At 50.2% G+C, this 16,899-nt stretch overlaps 4 protein-coding genes across 5 annotated transcripts; all 4 read left to right on the plus strand.

Annotated features, from left to right (window-relative positions):
• The first annotated feature begins 2,514 nt into the window (after window positions 1-2,514).
• On the plus strand, window positions 2,515-6,356 carry LOC108579428 (ankyrin-3-like). The gene is made up of 5 exons (XM_017942958.1): window positions 2,515-2,868; window positions 3,508-3,851; window positions 4,097-4,337; window positions 4,426-4,669; window positions 4,780-6,356. The coding sequence occupies exons 1-5, from the start codon at window positions 2,842-2,844 to the stop codon at window positions 5,331-5,333; spliced, it is 1,410 nt and encodes a 469-aa protein (XP_017798447.1). The 5' UTR covers window positions 2,515-2,841; the 3' UTR covers window positions 5,334-6,356.
• Window positions 6,357-6,995: 639 nt separating this feature from the next.
• LOC108579426 (NADH-ubiquinone oxidoreductase 49 kDa subunit) lies at window positions 6,996-9,166 on the plus strand. 2 transcript variants are annotated; one of them, XM_017942957.1, is made up of 4 exons: window positions 6,996-7,126; window positions 7,265-7,719; window positions 7,829-8,300; window positions 8,384-9,166. In XM_017942957.1, exons 1-4 carry the CDS (start codon window positions 7,005-7,007, stop codon window positions 8,787-8,789), a joined length of 1,455 nt encoding a protein of 484 aa, XP_017798446.1. In that variant the 5' UTR covers window positions 6,996-7,004; the 3' UTR covers window positions 8,790-9,166. The 2 variants fall into 2 exon arrangements, with proteins under 2 accessions (XP_017798446.1, XP_017798445.1); XM_017942956.1 differs by having other exon boundaries at window positions 7,262-7,719; window positions 8,384-9,163.
• Window positions 9,167-9,532: 366 nt separating this feature from the next.
• Window positions 9,533-12,379, plus strand: LOC108579429 (ataxin-8-like). The gene is made up of 3 exons (XM_017942959.1): window positions 9,533-9,976; window positions 10,066-10,306; window positions 10,408-12,379. Exons 1-2 carry the CDS (start codon window positions 9,963-9,965, stop codon window positions 10,244-10,246), a joined length of 195 nt encoding a protein of 64 aa, XP_017798448.1. The 5' UTR covers window positions 9,533-9,962; the 3' UTR covers window positions 10,247-10,306; window positions 10,408-12,379.
• On the plus strand, window positions 11,097-16,825 carry LOC108579430 (scavenger receptor class B member 1). The gene is made up of 6 exons (XM_017942960.1): window positions 11,097-11,178; window positions 13,875-14,212; window positions 14,662-15,159; window positions 15,229-15,427; window positions 15,487-15,695; window positions 15,793-16,825. Exons 1-6 carry the CDS (start codon window positions 11,121-11,123, stop codon window positions 16,051-16,053), a joined length of 1,563 nt encoding a protein of 520 aa, XP_017798449.1. The 5' UTR covers window positions 11,097-11,120; the 3' UTR covers window positions 16,054-16,825.
• Window positions 16,826-16,899: the final 74 nt, after the last annotated feature.

Raw genomic sequence — 16,899 nt, forward strand, 5'->3', positions numbered from 1 at the left:
GATGCTGTTGGAAGGCCGGGTGACGGGATAACGAGGTAATTTTTTATCATGGTACACGTAGTATAGAGCATCGTCGCTTAAGATTTCGTATCGCGCGAATCATCGTTCCAAGAGTTCCAGTTGACAAAGGTTTTATACAGATCTATTAAAAACCAGTATTTCAAACCAATGAAGAATAATTAGTTTTCTAATAATAACGATACATTTTACGTGAATTTAGTACAGTGCTTAAGTCAGTAATGCTCAGCGTATCTAACAAATATTTTTAGTGGAAAACCGTGTCATACTCACGTGTATTATAATGCCCTTAAAATATGTAACTAAACAACAATCAAAGAAGCGTGGACGATACTTGACGACTATTATTATTATAACCGTTTTCTTAGGAGATACGTAGATCGTAGCCACTTTGAGGCAGTTTACGTTACATTATATTTAATTAGGTTATTGCTTCGAAATACACTTTTATGGCGGTATTATTATTTGTAGATAGAATTTGCGATTATACTTATTACGACGATGAATCGATTTGCTGTATTAAGATTTGATTTCACAGTTACCGAGATCACTGTCCTGCGAATAGCAGAGAATGCGATCGATCGGTCTTTACGTTGGTGATGACGATCCATCCCCCTTTACATTCTGTAGCCGCACAAGCATTTTTCGTTTTTCAAATACCTTTTGCACGACCGATTTGATATTTTTCTTTGAAATTCCTATTAGAAACAGGATGAAATGGAAATAGTTTGTTATCTCTTTCCCGATGACGAATGGTGTGTGTGTGGAGTAAGGAGAAGGAATGAGCTAACGAAGAACAAGAAGAAGAAGAAGAAGAAGAAGAAGTGGGTGCGCGTTGGTGTGCGAGAGTGTGCGAATGGGAGAGAAAGAGGGAGGAGGAGAGGTAATGGAAAATGTTGAGGATTGAGACAAAGTGTGGAAATGACTCTACGGGAAAATGATTGGAATTGGTGAGGCTGTTGGTCAGCGATCTTCCCGTCCCTCGAAGATACAACAGACCGATCGATCGGTTCCTTGCTCGAATTACAATCGTGAAGAACACGTTCTATAGATATTTTTCGAAGAAAACACAAGCCTATAAAAAGTCCAATTTTCTAAACGTAGGTTCCTTAAGAGTAAGAAATTTAGCGTGCCCGTTAAGAAAGCGTAACGTGTATATGTGGACAGTGGACATTGTAATATCGCATCGAACGAACTGTCGCGTGAAGGTTGTTCGCCCGGGAACAAGTAGAAGAGCCGCCTGGAAGTCGCGCGCGCGCCCCTTGTTCCCGGTCGAAGGAGATGGAGACCGTATCTGTCGTTCGGTGCGATACGGAGTGCACGCACGATCGAGACGCCTGTACGCGTCGCAGATAGATGGATAAATTAGCGGTTAGCGGGAAATATAGGTACATGATACGTCGTGCGAAGCCATATACGCTGTTCAGTTCGACGCCGTGTTTTATCGCGAAAGTGTGTTGCGCTTGTCGCTCGGACTCGCATCATGAGAGAATCGACCGACAGTGGAATAAGAAAAAGAGGAGAAAGAAGAGTATTTCGTTTTCTTCCTTGTTTGAATGTTTTTGTCGCGGCCCTTGTGAGGGACGAGAGGTTTGGATGATGGCACGATTACCGATCTCATTTCCACAGGAAATTTATGATCAATCGGTTATTCCGAGAGAGCGAGAGAGAGAGAGTGAGAGAGAGAGAGAGAGAGAGGGGGGGGCACGATCGATATCGTTGCGCGCGCGCAAATATCTATTATTCGGTAATGAAGAACGCAATCACAGCAACAATAATAAAATATATTGCAAGTTTCCTCGAGTCGCGCAACACATACGCACTTGTGTACAGAATTTTTCGTAGGTTGCGAAGATTTCCATTGAAAACTCTGCACTTGTCGGCTTGGTGGAATTTAAGTATTGTTGTTTGATTTACGCATAAGCTGTATGTTAAGGAAAAAAAAATTGCTTATAATTTTAGGGTCGTGTAACGTGTGTTAGCGAAGCATGCTTCTAAGTAGAAATAGGACAACGCTATAACAATAATAATTATAATTAAAATGAATTAAGAATATAAGGCATTTAATAAGTGCAAAGTATTTCTTAATAAAAGTACTTCCAAAAATGACGGTGTGTTTGATTATTTTCGAAATATCGGATGCAAATATTAGGTTGCGTACAAGAGATTTTGACGGAGGGAAGAGAAGAACGGCGAGTAAAAAGGAAGGTGGACAGGTTCGTTTACTAGACGTAGTTTCCATTTCACCGAAACGCATCATGTTTTCGGAATTGGACAGTTTGTATTCGATAGATGGGGGGGACGTATTTCGTTCGCGGAAACTTCCCTCTTTTCGTTTGCCTAAATAAATACGACAACTGTACACTCTGCGCGATGTTTTTCCGTGCGTATAGCATGTAGTAGGTGGAGGACGGTGGGCAGTTGGCAAAAGTAGACGACCCGAGCGAAAATTCGAGGGGAGGCGGGCAAGCTTTGGCAGAATGACGGTAGAGAGGGCGGGAGGGAGCGAGTGGGGGAAAAATTGTCGGTGGGGCGCGTTGGGAAATTTCGGGCGAAACGGGAAGATAAAAGCGGCGAAGATCGAAGAGAGATCCGTGTGGATCGGTTGGAGGAGAGCACAAAGGTATACGTACACACTCGACTCTCGAGTCGCGCGGCGAGTTGTTGGAAGAGAAAATTGCGCAGTTGTCGCGAGCGGCGGGTGATTTGGTGCGCACACTCCCGCGCGTTCCCTTTGTGTTATTTTCGGGTGGAATCACCGTTCGAAGCTTTAAATAGGACCGACTTTCCGACAAAGAAGGCAGTTTGCAACTTGGATTCTACATGCTGGAACATCGCAGAGTATTCACCGTGAGTAAAGAACGGTAGTAGGACGGTGGTGGGAGGGAAACGCGTATTCCGATCGCGCAAAAATAGCGAAAGATCGGGAGTGTTTGCGAAACACGAGAGTCGTTTCGAAAAGACTGTCGCACACGCGTCCTCCTCTTTTCCCTCGAGCCGTCGCGGTCGTGTGGTCGCGCCACGGCGTGGCGTGGCGCGGCGCGGCATCTCGAACCGCGCAGTACATATGCGAGTATGTACATATTATGCCGCGCAATCTCGTGCCGCGCCGCCCCTTTGAAAAAGTCAAAGATGCGTTTGCCTGCGTCTCGAGATGAGGTTGCGAGAGTGAAACAAAAGCAAGTAAGAAAAATAGGCTGAGGTGTGACGATCGTCTCGATCTCGATCTCGATCTCGATCTCCTCACCTTGGCATTGTTTCGAGGTTCGAAACGAGATCTGGACTGTTCTATCGAACGTCGAGAGCGTACCGCAATTGAACGGTTTCGTCGCGAGGAGGTCGCTCGCGGGGGTGTGCTAATGGGGAATAACGGATAGAGGGGGGAAAGAAGGATGGAGGAAGCGTGCGAGGGAGAGTACGGGGGACAAAGTTAACGGTTTCTCCTGTTTTTTGCCGGTTGCAACAATGTACGTACTGCTATACACGCAGATGCCTTCCGAATGCATCGCCAATCCGTTGCAACGAGAACTAGCCGACGCTATAATCCGTTTACAACCGCTCGACGAGATCCGAATACTGCTGGCATGCGGGGCAAAGGCGAACGAGGCTGTGACACAGGGCTTGCGGCCGTTGCATTACGCGGTGTGGCAGCGGTATACGGAGGCGGCCCAGTTGTTGTTGGTACGCGGCGCGGACATTGACGCGACCGACGAATGTGGTTATTCGCCGTTGCACCTCGCTGCCGAACACGGCTACTTGGATTTGGTGAAGTTCTTGCTCGAGCACGGTGCCAAAGTCGACCATCGACCAGAGACGGGAGAACTTTTTCCAAGGTACAATCTCACTTCCTTCTCTCTCGCTCTCGCTCTCGCTCTCGCTCTCACGTTCACGTTCAATGTTGCTGCACGCGCCAACGATAGCCAACGATAGCCAACGATAGCCAACGATAGCCAACGATAGCATTTTCTCCTTACTATTTATTTTCGTACCTCTCGTGGGAAACGATACAGCAAGAGGCGACAGAGCGAGGGAGAAAGAGAGAGAGAGAGAGAATTTGAACGATCCGCGATGTGCGCAGAACGACATTGTGCGACGAACCGCTACGGCTTGCTCTGAGAAATCGGCACGTCGAGGTGGCTAGAATTCTGCTGGAAGCTGGCGCTAACCCGAATAAAAGATATTTCTTCGGGTCGGAGATCAACCTGGTCTCTCCGTTGGACCTGCAATGCATGGAATTGTTGTTAGCGTTCGGAGCTCAACCGAACACGAGGGATCGCGCTGGATTGACGCCGCTAATGAAAGCAACGAGACTACCGCAGGTATGTATTATAAATCGAGGGTTCTTTAGGGGAAAAAGGCTAGGCCTGCAAATATACGGCTGTAGCGGAAAACGTTGTTCGACCAAAGGGTATAGCTTCGGTGCTGCTTTTGCTGAGCTACGGTGCGGACGTGAATTCGATGGCTGATGCGCGACACGACTACCGGACGGTTCTGCATTACGCGATCCTCGGCGGGGATCCGACGGTGATCGACCTGCTTCTGAAGCAAGGTGCCCGACTCGATCTCGGGCCCGAGTATCAAAAACCCACGGCTCTCGACCTGGCTATCTTGAAAGGGGACCCCTCGATCGTACAAATGCTCTTGGAATCGGGTGAGTTTCATTTGCACGCACGCACGCCAACAGGTAATGGCCGGAGTAACAGGTGGTTGGGTGGTGGCGCGTTTAGTAATATTTATTACAGATGGAATTGTCGAATTTAGGCGCGGACGTGAACGCCACATCGCCGATCATCGGCTCGCCGCTTCACGTCGCTTGCGCGGACAACATTCCAAACAGGCTGGAGATTCTGTCGATGCTGTTGGAACGAGGAGCGGATCCGAACTTGGTGATACGTAGCGACGAAGGGCCCGCGTTGCGTCCAGTTCTCGCGGAATACGTCGCTTCGAACGAGAACCCGTCGATCGAAGTGGTGTCCCTTTTGCTCAAGTACGGGGCACGAGTTGTAATCAAGACGCAGTTCCGCGACCCTCACGGCATACTCAACTCTCTTCAGAACACGGCGGATAAGCCGCGACTGTTGAAGGCGTTGCTCGAAGCGGCGGAAAGTTTCGATCCTTGCATGATACGAAGATCGAGTAGTTTGACGGATGCGCAGAAAGCGTTGGTAATGGAAGCGGCAAGAACTCCGTTGCCTTTGACTCATCAAGCCAGATTGATAGTTCGCAAGCACTGCGGCACAAAGTTACCCAAGATCGTTTCTAAACTCCAATTACCGCAGTCGCTGCATCGCTATCTCCTCTACGATTTCCACTGACAATGAGACTCTTCCCCATCTGGTTATGCCACCGCATCTCTTTCTCCACCTTCTTTTCACCCGCTCCGATCCAAGTTGGACTGCGTTAGGTTAGGTTAATTCTCTCCTTCGATCTTACTTTACTTTCTTCCGACAATGTACGTACATATTTTCCCTCCCCTCGTCCTGCACACTTTTGTACCTTTGTCTACTGCATGCGTGCATGGTACATACTTACGTAAGTACGCCGTACATACGGCACAACCTGTTATGCACACGCGGAGACAGAAATTACGCATCCGCAGAAATAAATGAATCGCGTTTACGCGAATGACACGTGGCCATTCGTACGCGTATTCATATGTATATTATTGTATATACGTAGATATTTTCTATGCACTCGTTGTGTGTGTTGCATACGTACTAAAAGGTGAATGAAAATAAACCAAGGATCCTACTCTACACCGTCGATAAATGTATACATACATGTAACATGTACCTGCATATTTACTTATGGAATGGTAAGACCAGCCCGTTTTTATATGTGTACCAACTGATGATAAACCTGAAAATACCATTCCTTCCGTCTGTCTATTTTTTATTCTCGTTCCTTCTCGTTCGTTTCTCTGCAACGCCCCGCGATGGAGGAAAGGCACGGTACCTGGTCAAGTTGGACCAAGAAGAAAATATAGGTGCAGGAAAGACGTGTAATTGTAAGGGGTGGGCGCGTGTCACGTACGTGGGGGCCACTGTTGGCCAGGAAACTGCAACGCGCGGAATGTTGGCCGATGATGGTGTGACGTCCATTCATTCTCAACTATTTCGTTCTACCCTACCTTCTTCCACTGGCTCGAAATAGCAGCCTCGATACGGTGACCCGCGTCGAAGCATATTGGCAATCTGGTTGTTGCGTCAGTGAGGAAATTGCAAACACTGCGAGCGAATGACTTATGCCAATTTTCCGATATCTACGTATATATGTATGTATAACATAATCTTTTTATCGAGTCTGCTATTTCGTTACTTGTATGTACAGCATCAAGGTTTCTCCACCTTCACCCTCTCGCTCTTCTGAATCTCTGGACATGTCTGATTTTGAATATGTCGAAAAATTAAATATACACAGAAGAATAAATGTACGTACTTGGGCATGTTCCGCTATATGTACGATTCGTAAGAAGAATGTAGAAGCGTGTGTATGTATATGTATATATATAGATAGATAGATAGATAGATAGATATACGCTATATATATATATATGTATATGTATATAACGGATTATCGCGCAAACGAGAATGCCGACGCGACGCATGTTACACAATACACGGGACGTGCATGCGAAGAGAGTAACGCAGCAAAGACACTCGAGAGAGGGCGCGGCGATGCTCGTACGAGGGATATCGAGATATCGATTGTTAGTTAGTCGGGCGAGGTCGAGTTGAGTCGAGTCGAAACGAATCGAATCGAATCGAATGAAAGACGAGTCGATTTGAAGTGACGTAAAATGATGGAAGTACATAGATAAAGAATAGCATGAATGGTAGTTGGTATAGTTGATAATAGTTAATAATAAATACGTAAAGCGGAAAGGAAAGGAAGGGAAAGGGGAAGGTACGAAGTGCGGAAGGGAGTGGAGGAAAAGGATTAGTGTGGTTTGAGCGGTTGTCGAGTGTAGTAGCACGGTTGGAAGAATGGCCGCGAGAACGTCGTTGGTGCCTGTTCTGCACTCAAGCAGGGGATTGTTGGGCTTATGGAAGGAGAAGGGAATAATGGTTGGTGGCAGCAGGCTAGGAGATTTGCTAGATATCGGAAGGTGAGGTTAACGCAACGAGATTTCAGGTAGTTGTCGGTAAAGTGATGTATATTTGTCATTATGTAATTGTCCCCTAACCTATAAAGAAGTACGTACTATGCATATAGATAGATGTAAGATTTGGAACTATTGTAGCAGTCAACGTCGAACCGCGCATAGATGGTATCCAGATTATCCCGAGATGCAACATATTGTAGACACGATGAAGGAAGATTATAATGATAAGATAGTGAGATTGCAATGGCCTCCCTTAAGGTCAAAATGGGTGATGTCAGAGAGCGGTCCTATATTTGAGAAGGAGGAGGTTGTTCGAAACATGGAGCTCAATTTTGGACCTCAGCATCCAGCTGCGCACGGAGTATTGCGATTGATTCTTGCGATGGATGGCGAACTAGTGAAACGCTCAGATCCCCATATAGGTCTATTGCATCGAGGCACGGAGAAACTGATCGAGTATAAAACGTACATGCAAGCTTTACCTTACTTCGACCGTTTGGATTACGTCTCGATGATGTGCAACGAACAGTGCTTCTCCATGGCTATCGAGAAGTTGCTAAACATAGAAGTGCCGTTGCGAGCGAAATACATCAGAAGTAAGCATTCTCTTTCATCTTCTTCTTCTTCTTCTTCTTCTTCTTCTTCTTCTTCTTCTTCTTCTTCTTCTTTGGTTTATGTGTTTTTCTCGTTTCATGTGTTGGCCAGCTCTGTTCGCCGAGATCACAAGAATCTTAAATCATATAATGGGAATTGGAACACACGCGCTCGACATAGGGGCTATGACGCCGTTTTTCTGGTTGTTCGAAGAACGAGAAAAATTGATGGAATTTTACGAACGCGTGAGCGGTGCCCGTATGCATGCTGCCTACATTCGTCCTGGCGGTGTTTCACTGGACATGCCATTGGGTTTGATGGACGACATATACGAATGGGCTTCGAAATTTTCTGAGCGACTGGACGATACGGAAGAGATGTTGACATCGAACAGAGTGTGGGTGCAACGTACGCAAAACATTGGGACAGTGACGGCGCAGCAAGCGATAGATTGGGGCTGTAGCGGTGTGATGCTCAGGGGTTCAGGAATCAAATGGGATTTGAGGAAACAAGCGCCTTACGACGCATACGACCTAGTCGAGTTTGACGTTCCAATCGGGGAAAACGGAGACTGTTTGGACAGGTAAAGTCGTCGTCGTCGTCGTCGTCGTCGTGGTTTTTGTTGACAAGGTTGTGTAATATAATCGGTTCTGTTGTGCGTTTTAGGTATCTTTGTCGTATGGAGGAGATGCGTCAGTCGTTACGAATCATTTATCAATGTTTGAATCAAATGCCGACGGGTGAAGTGAGGATCGACGACGCGAAGATCGTACCGCCGAGACGAGAGGAAATGAAAACGAGCATGGAGGCGTTGATACATCATTTCAAATTGTACACTCAGGGGTTCCAGGTGCCACCTGGTGCGACATACACCGCGATCGAGGCGCCGAAGGGTGAATTTGGCGTTTACCTGGTTAGCGACGGTAGCAGCAAACCTTACAGGTGCAAAATCAAAGCGCCCGGGTTTGCCCATTTAGCCACGTTGCGGCACATAGGTATGAATTGCTTTCTCGCCGATATCGTGGCTATTATCGGTACCTTGGATGTGGTATTCGGGGAAATCGACAGATAAGTCGTTGCTCTCACGAGGTACATAGTATAGTCTGCGTATAGATGATTTCCACATTGGATTTCACGTTGTGAAAAGAAAAAGTAAATAAAACGAACTGGTTAATCCTTACGTTGAAATGTGCAGTCTATCGTAGAGCGCGTATTTGCGCGATGCTCCGAAATCTTGCGCCGGTACACTGATTTCCTCCTAGAAATCGGAAACGTTGCTATTCGCGTTTCGTCGCGGAGTAACGTCGACAGAGCGGCATAGTACCTAACCTAACCACGATTCGATACGATACGCGATATTGGTTGGTTGGTTGCGTGTACGCACGCACGCGGCGACGGAAGTAAAAAGGCGGTTGCGTAATATTTGAACAAACACGAATCTAGGAATAATGGTATACGACGGTGATCGGGTTCCAAGTTGTCCGATATGTCCGGAAATGTCTTTCGATTTCTAGGAAATTACAGTGATTAGCTGGTGGAATCAAGGGGTCAAGGTTTTCGTTATTTGTAATTCCGCCTCGAGCAAGGGCAAAACGTTCGTTATACAATTACAGTAGCCGTGCGGCAATTATGCACTGGTTCGCACCAACGAATGCTTCGCCGTTGCTCCTCCTCTCCATCGCGTCATCCATTCCGCCTCCTCCCCCCCAGTCCCGCTCCGTTAATCGTTCACGGCGAAACAGCTGCTCGTGTTTTTCTACGTTGCTCACGTTGACCTTTTCGCACGAAATTCTCCTTCTCCTCTTTCCGCAACGTTATACGCCCATCTCGAGCATCTCTACGATCGATATCGAATGGTAATCGACATCGAAACAGAACGGAACGGTACGACTTGGATAGATGGTCGAAGGGATGAAAAATCAGGATGGTGTGGCGAAACGGAATTGGGAAAAGCATAATAGAGGGTGGAGGTGGTAGGTGAAGGTAAGTAGAAGCGGGAAGAACGAGAAAGAAAAGGAATACGTGAAGGGTGGGAAGGAGAGGAGGCGCAGTGGGAAGGGAGGGTGAGAGAGGTGGGGAAGGTGGTTAGACGGGAGTAGAATGGTTGGACGGAGAGAGGAAAGAAGAAACGGCGGAGCGCGGTAGAGAAGTGGAAAATAAGGAGAGTGGGGCAACGATAAATCGTTCACCTGAACGGCATGCTCGCCGTGGCGCCGTTCACGATGCAAGCAAACGGGAAGAGAGTATGTACTTAGTAAGGTTGGTTCGGTTGTTCGCCGAGCAGTGTATCGGCTGAGCTCGTAACGTACGTTTCGCCGAGGGCCGTTATTTCCGCCGCTTGGTTCCAGCGCGGATGCCGTGGTCGCTGTTCACCGTTCCGTCATCGGGGTCGATTCGATTCGATTCGATTCGATCGATTTCAGGCCGCAACAGCAGCAGCAGCAGCAGCAGCAGCAGCAGCAGCAGCAGCAGCAGCAGCAGCAGCAGCAGCAGCAGCAGCAGCAGCAGCAGCAGCAGCAGCAGCAGTAGCAGTTTCAAGGAGACGTGAGAACGGCGGACGAAGAAGAAGAGAAGAAGAGTGGGTGGTTGGTAAGTGGCGCGCAGTGGTTGCAGGTAGCAGCAGAAGGTTTGCTCTTGTTGGAAGGGAGGTGAATCGTTTTTTTGGCCGCGTTAACCTGCTGCTTGTTTAGCGTAGATCGGGCAACGAAACAACGATCTACGGCGGTATCGTTGGTTCGTTGACGACGCATCATCGCTGGCACACTTGTCGCTTGGGAAAGGAGAATAGACTTTCTCCTTCTCGTCGTTCCTCGTACCACCGCCGCCTTTCGTCTCGTTCTTCTTCCACGGAAAGAAACGCGATCGAAGTGTCGGACGATAAGAACGACGACGACGAGGAGGACGGCGGCGGCGAGGACGAGGACGAGGACAAAGACGACGTGGGTAACGAAGAGAAGGAGCAGGAGCAGGAGTAAAGTTAAAAGGAGGATCGGCTGGCCCGGAACGAGAGGAAGAACGAGAACGAGGACGAGAAAGTTGGAAGGAGTAGGAACGTGAGAAGAAACGCGTTTGGGCGATCGTCGAGAAGCGAGAAGGTTAGACGCGTGTGTGCGCGCGTGTAAAAGAGAGAAAGAGAGAGAGAGAGTCGGTGCGTCGACTTCTCGGTGAGGAGACATCGCTCGAGGAGGTGACACGACACGAAGCAGAGGACGAAAAGCCAGGGGAGAAGAAAATAGCGGTGGTAGTGGAGAAGGAGAAGGAGAAGGAGGTGAAGGAGGTGAAGGAGGAGGAGCGAGCGCGTGCGAGCGTTTAAAAGGAAGAGGAAGGCGTTTGGGAGGAGGAAGGAAGAGGATAGGGAAAGGAGCGGATCGACTTGTAAATCCACGGTGACAGACCGATCAAGATGAGGGTACATCGTGGGATTTGTGCGAAGCTCCAAGGAGGATTCCTGAGGCGATGGTGTAAGTAGCAATCGACTGGAGAGCTGGCCCGCGTTGGCTGGCAACGCTGTTTCGTACAAGACGTCGGGGGGAGGTACGTTAACGAGATAGTTAACCGGCGCCACGAGCATCACGCTCGGTGCGCTCTTAATTCGATCCGAGAAACGTCTCAGCTCGCGATGATTCACCGTGTTTCTTCTGGATGCCGCCTCGCTTCTAACGAACGATTCAACGAACAATTTTCTCCGCGTCGCGAACGAGCGAGCGCGATCGAGTCAGTGTCGGGTCCTTTACTTTCACTCCGTGTCGGGTCCGTGGGCTTGGAGCGCGAAACGCAACGGTTTTCTCTTGCCGGAGCGCGCGATTCAATCCCTTGTAAAAGAAGGTTCGAAGGAGCGGAGAGGAGGAGGACGAGGAGGAGGTCGCGAATCGCGTCAGACAACTCCGCGGCAGGCAGCGGAGAACTGTTGGAAATTTCCGCGAAGAAAAGGATCGGCGGAGTGGTTGGGGGGCTAGAGGTGTGTGGGATGCCACGGGAAGAATAAAGTTGCAAACGCTAATTATCCGAGGAAAAAACTGATTGGAATCGCGAAGAAAAAAGTATGATTGCGCGTTTGTAGGAGAGCAGCAGCTGGAATGGTATGCGCGCGTTCGTAATCGCGTAGCCTGGGGATATTATATTATAGTTGTGGTCGGAAAACGAACTTTGCTACCATTACGAGGAACGATTTAGCGTGCTGGGTGGGGCTTCGGGGACAGCAATGGGGGACAGCGGCGATCGCGACGGCTACGATGGAGGGATTGGCGGCGGGGAGAGAGAGGGTGGAGTAAATTTACCTGCGATTCAATTCCGGGATCATCGTCGATCGACCACCCGTTATGCAACTTTCCCACACGCGACGTCGCGAGGAATTCTCCGGTGGAGAAGAAGCGTCGGGGTAAGGAAGGTAATGGAGGATGACGGTGGCGGACGGCGTTGGAATCGTTTGTGAAATCTTCCTTGGAGTAAGAAGGAAGCAGGAAGTGTAGGCTTATATAAGTACGTAAATCGCGTGTATAGGGGTCCCGAATTGAAACTCGCCGAGGAGCTCGTCGAGGAGCTCGTCGAGGAGCTGGCGCGCGGTTGCTTCTTAGAATCGATCGGTATTCGTAGCGTGTCGATCGATGAGCCCGCGACGGAACGCGCGGAGGCGAGCGAGTACTCGGCAGTCGCGTAAACAACGGGAGGTAAAGTTGCATTCCTTTTTCGTTGTTTTCGTCAAAGTACGTTGGCAAGCGAGGGTCGGAGAATCGATCGGTCGCGTGGTGGCGGGCTGTCGAAAGGAGAACGAGGTCGAAGGGAGTTGCTCGCTCGATCGCCTCGATTTTGCCAGTTGCGTAAAACAGTGCCACTCGCGCATACACCTCTTTGCGTACTCCGGTACGCAGGCAGGTACTTGGCGTCGTTGCACTTTCACCCAAGCTCAATTTCTTTAGTGCGCTCGAGAGAGTTACGACGATAATAACTGTAGGAATTGGGGAGGGACAGCTCTAAGGCTTAAGGGATGGAGTGTGTTGAATAACGGTTCGAACGTTTTTACCGCGGATAGACCGACAGCGCGGGAAACTCGCGCCTTTCTCTCTTTCCTAAACCATTCGGCTGGAACGTGATTTTTCCTCCTCAAAGTTTAACTCTAACTCTAACTCCAACCACCGCTGGTCACTGCCGCCGCGCCGCCGAATCGATGATTGCGCAAGGACTTTGGTGACGCGCGAGCATGGAACGCGCTTCTCCGTTTTGGCCACTCGCTGCTGTCCGATTGCCCTAATCGTGCAGTGAAAAATTTGCTAACCGGTATCCAGGTCGAAGAGTACGGCTGGCTGGCTGGCTGACAGTTTATTACGCGTGTCGCGATGCGAACTTGCCCGCTCGGGAAACGCGGAAACGACTTGGATGTTGCGGACAACAACTAACTCGACGGGGACAACTAATTCATGGGCGACGAGTTTTTTTCTACTCGCAGCAGCGATCGTTTGTTCGAAAAATGAATCGACCGTTATGCGGCCTCCCTTTGAATTTCCACATTGGCTGACTGTGCAGAACGCGTACACTCGAGGTTGTTCGCATTTCTCGCGTGAACCACATGCTGCTGGTTAATTCGGCCGCGCGATCCAAAAACGTAGCCGTAAGCGAGAAACAGTTGTGTCGCGCGTCGCTGGAAAGTTCGTCTCGAGGTCGCGATACTATACCAGCCCCGGAGGATTTTGTAAGGTCGAGCGCGTGACGTCCGCAAGTCGTGCTTCGCATTTCCGATGCGGCCTGCCTCCTCTCGTCTCGTCTCGTCTCGTCTCGTCTCGTCTCTTGTCTCACAGTTGGAAACGCTAGGTTAAGAGAATACGGTTCCATACGTGTGTAGGAGGAGGGGGGCAGTTGGAAAAGTAGGACCGCTCGTTTCGAAGGTCGCGACGTGCGTACGCGCGTATTTCGCGAGGTGGGACGTGACTAAAAAGTTAACGGACAAATTCCTCGAATTTGGTTGGACTTTCGACTGTTTTGGACTGGAGCGAAGATCGATTCGACTTCTCGATTCATAGCGATGAAAAGTTCACCGCGGTAGGTGGAGTCGCGTCCTTTTCCTCCGAGATATGATCCTTTTCCCGTTTACCGGAAAAGGTGGGAAAATCGCGGCGGGGCGCGGTAACGTGGTAACGAATGCGTGGCTCTGGTTCGATTTCAGGGGCGGCGGTCGCTGTTGGGGCGTTGATGGTCATCGTTGCTGCCATCCTGGCGGCTGTCTTCCCCAAACTGATCGACGTCGTGCTGAATCGAGAGATCGCTCTGCGAGAAGGTGGCCGGACGTTCAACTGGTGGAGGGAGCCGCCGGTGAAGCCTCGGTTGAGCGTCTACATCTACAACGTGACGAACGCCGATGAGTTTTTGAACGATGGGGAGAAACCGGCGCTGGACGAGCTCGGGCCGTACGTGTACGAGCAGCAGTGGGAAAAGGTCGAGGTGAAATTCAACGAGAACGACACGGTGTCGTACAAAGTGAAGAAGCGATTCACCTTTGTGCCGGTAAGTTTCTTCTCCGTCTTCGCCTTCGTCTTCGCCTTCGTCTTCGCCTTCGCCTTCGTCTTCGCCTTCGCCTTCGTCTTCGTCTTCGTCTTCCAGTTGGCCCCACTAACAAACTTGGGTTTCTCTCGTTCTCGTAAGAGGCTGCGTGACGCAACGCGGCGGTCGGTGTGCCGGTTGGTAACGATACGCGAGTTGAGTTGAGTTGAGTAAGATCGTAATAGCGGAGCAACGCGCTTCCGTGAATTAGAGGCAAAGGTGTACCTACATACTTGGTACATAGAATGGACGACGGTGTGCGTAGCACCGCGGCGGTACGCAGAAAGAAAGAGCCGGCGTTCAGACGACGTGGCACAATTCTCGCGAGCGCGCGCGCGCTCTACCATTTTTCCCAGTATTGTCTGACGACGAGAAAAAACTATGTTTGCACCGTCGCATGAAACGATTTTCAGGAATGGTCGGTCGGATCGGAGGAGGACTTGGTGGTGGTGCCGAACGTGCCGATGCTTTCGGCTACCAGCCAGTCGAAGCACGCGGCGCGATTCCTCAGGCTGGCGATGGCCTCGATCATGGACATTCTGCGGATAAAACCGTTCGTGGAGGTGTCGATCGGGCAGCTGTTGTGGGGTTACGAGGATCCGCTGCTCAAGCTGGCCAAGGACGTGGTACCGAAGGAGCAGAAGCTGCCGTACGATCAGTTCGGTCTGCTGTACGGGAAGAACGCGACGATGCCCGATTGGTTCACTATCTTCACCGGGCAAGGGGACGTCGGTAAATACGGGATGCTGGACAAGTGGAACGGAAAGAGCAGCCTCGGCCACTGGACCACGCCGGAGTGCGACGGCGTGGCGGGCAGCGACGGCAGCATCTTTCCCCCGCGCATCACCAAGCAAACGGTCCTGAAGGTGTTCGACAAGGATTTGTGCAGGGCGTTGCCGTTGGTCTTCAAGGTGGGTGCTTTCGCGGGAAGGTCGAAAAAAAAAAGGTGTTTTTCGAACGGTGGCTGCGCGTTCTTTCAGGAGGAGGTGAACACCGTCGGGGACGTCCCCGGTTACAGATTCGTTCCAGCCAGCGAAGCGTTCGCCACCCCGAGCAGGTTCGAGTCCCAACGATGTTTCTGCCCGGCTGGCCCGCCCTGCGCTCCCGAGGGCACTTTCAACGCCTCTCTCTGCCAATACGACTCGCCGGTTCTCCTCAGTTTTCCGCATTTTTACCTCGGTAAGAGAACAGGAGTACGTCCGTACCTATGTAGATATGTATGATACTGGACTTTACAGCGGATCAAACGCTCCGGGAAGCGGTGAGCGGGATATCGCCGCCGATCGAGGAGAAGCACCAATTCTACATCGACGTGCAACCGATGATGGGCACGGCGTTGCGAGCCAAAGCGAGAATTCAGATCAATCTAGCGGTGAGCCAGGTGCGAGACATCAAACAGGTCGCGTCCTTTCCGGACATCGTTTTCCCGATCATGTGGTTCGAAGACGTGAGTGTCGTCTGCACGCCTGATTCGTTTCGACGGAATGCGCGCGGTCGCGTCACGATCGATCGCTAGACCTAATCGCATCCTTTCTTTTTCGCAGGGCATCGAGGAGCTTCCGGCGGAGATGCGAAATCTGATGAAGATGGCAGTGGACGTTCCTCCGGTGGCCCGAGCGGCGGTTTCCGGTGCGCTGGCAGCGATCGGCGCGGTCATTCTGATAGGAGCCCTCTTCTGTTTGGCGCGCGCAGCTAAACGCCAAGAGAAACTACATCTGAGCAATCCGTTGCCGGCGAGCGCGACCGCCGGTAAGACCGGTCAGCTGAACCCGGCTTTCCAGAATTCGTCGGGTACCACCAAGTAGACAGACAGACAGACAGACCTCCATCTCTGCCCTCGCTCTGGACCCGCTCTACAGCTCGTCGGTCGTCGTCGTGGCTTGGGAATGAGAAAATAGACGCGAGGGCAATTGACGGTGTATGTACCGCGTTGGCTCTCGCATTCCTACCTTTGTTCGCGCGAGCCGTCTTTGTCGTGGAGATTCTGCGCGGGAAACGCAAACGACCTCGTGGATCGTTCGTCTTCGCCTACCTTGGTGCGCCACGAACTCAAGAAAATGGTGGCAAAGGAAAACGGAGGAGTAAGAAGCGGGCCTCTGTGTGTTTGTACGCACTTATGCGAGAGAGCGCGCGCACGAGAGAGAGAGAGAGAGAGAGAGAGAGAGAGAGAGATTGTGTAGCGGGAAATGGGTTTCGCAGATCGGTATATGTACATACCGTACTCTCTCGCGTCTCGTGTGCGTTCGAGAAGAAATCGTTCCGTCCAACAGACGCTCGATCGCGCGTCCGATCACGGACGCGAGCAGTCGACTCATCGCCCTCGGACGATGCTTCGACGTGCTCGACAACGATCGAGATCTCTTATCGTTATTATTCATTATACCTTCGTTTCTATGTATTTCGTTGTAAACGCGTTACTCGAGATAGACGATAATGCGGTTAGGTTTCTAGATAAATTTAGTTTTTTATGCTGGAGCGTAAGGAGGAGGGAGGAAATAAAATAGCCAAATAGTTTTGAAATCGGTTCGATTCGGGACGATTTCAAACGATATCGTGGAAATTGACAATAAAGGTGTGTTCGAGAAAAACTAGCGAATTTCTTTGGTATCCGTCGGAAGTGTATTACACAGGCGAACGCGAGACACGAGCAG

The sequence above is a fragment of the Habropoda laboriosa genome, unplaced genomic scaffold (assembly GCF_001263275.1).
Source record: "Habropoda laboriosa isolate 0110345459 unplaced genomic scaffold, ASM126327v1 scaffold76, whole genome shotgun sequence".
Lineage (NCBI taxonomy): Eukaryota > Metazoa > Arthropoda > Insecta > Hymenoptera > Apidae > Habropoda > Habropoda laboriosa.

Coding starts and splice junctions, on each gene's coding strand:
- LOC108579428 (XM_017942958.1), top strand. CDS start 2,842: ATGCTGGAACATCGCAGAGTATTCACC. Junction 2,869..3,507: donor AACATCGCAGAGTATTCACC/GTGAGTAAAGAA, acceptor CTATACACGCAG/ATGCCTTCCGAATGCATCGC. Junction 4,670..4,779: donor ACAAATGCTCTTGGAATCGG/GTGAGTTTCATT, acceptor TGTCGAATTTAG/GCGCGGACGTGAACGCCACA.
- LOC108579426 (XM_017942956.1), top strand. CDS start 7,005: ATGGCCGCGAGAACGTCGTTGGTGCCTGTTCTGCACTCAAGCAGGGGA. Junction 7,127..7,261: donor GATTTGCTAGATATCGGAAG/GTGAGGTTAACG, acceptor GAACTATTGTAG/CAGTCAACGTCGAACCGCGC. Junction 7,720..7,828: donor GCGAGCGAAATACATCAGAA/GTAAGCATTCTC, acceptor TGTGTTGGCCAG/CTCTGTTCGCCGAGATCACA.
- LOC108579430 (XM_017942960.1), top strand. CDS start 11,121: ATGAGGGTACATCGTGGGATTTGTGCGAAGCTCCAAGGAGGATTCCTG. Junction 14,213..14,661: donor AGCGATTCACCTTTGTGCCG/GTAAGTTTCTTC, acceptor AACGATTTTCAG/GAATGGTCGGTCGGATCGGA. Junction 15,696..15,792: donor CGATCATGTGGTTCGAAGAC/GTGAGTGTCGTC, acceptor TCTTTTTCGCAG/GGCATCGAGGAGCTTCCGGC.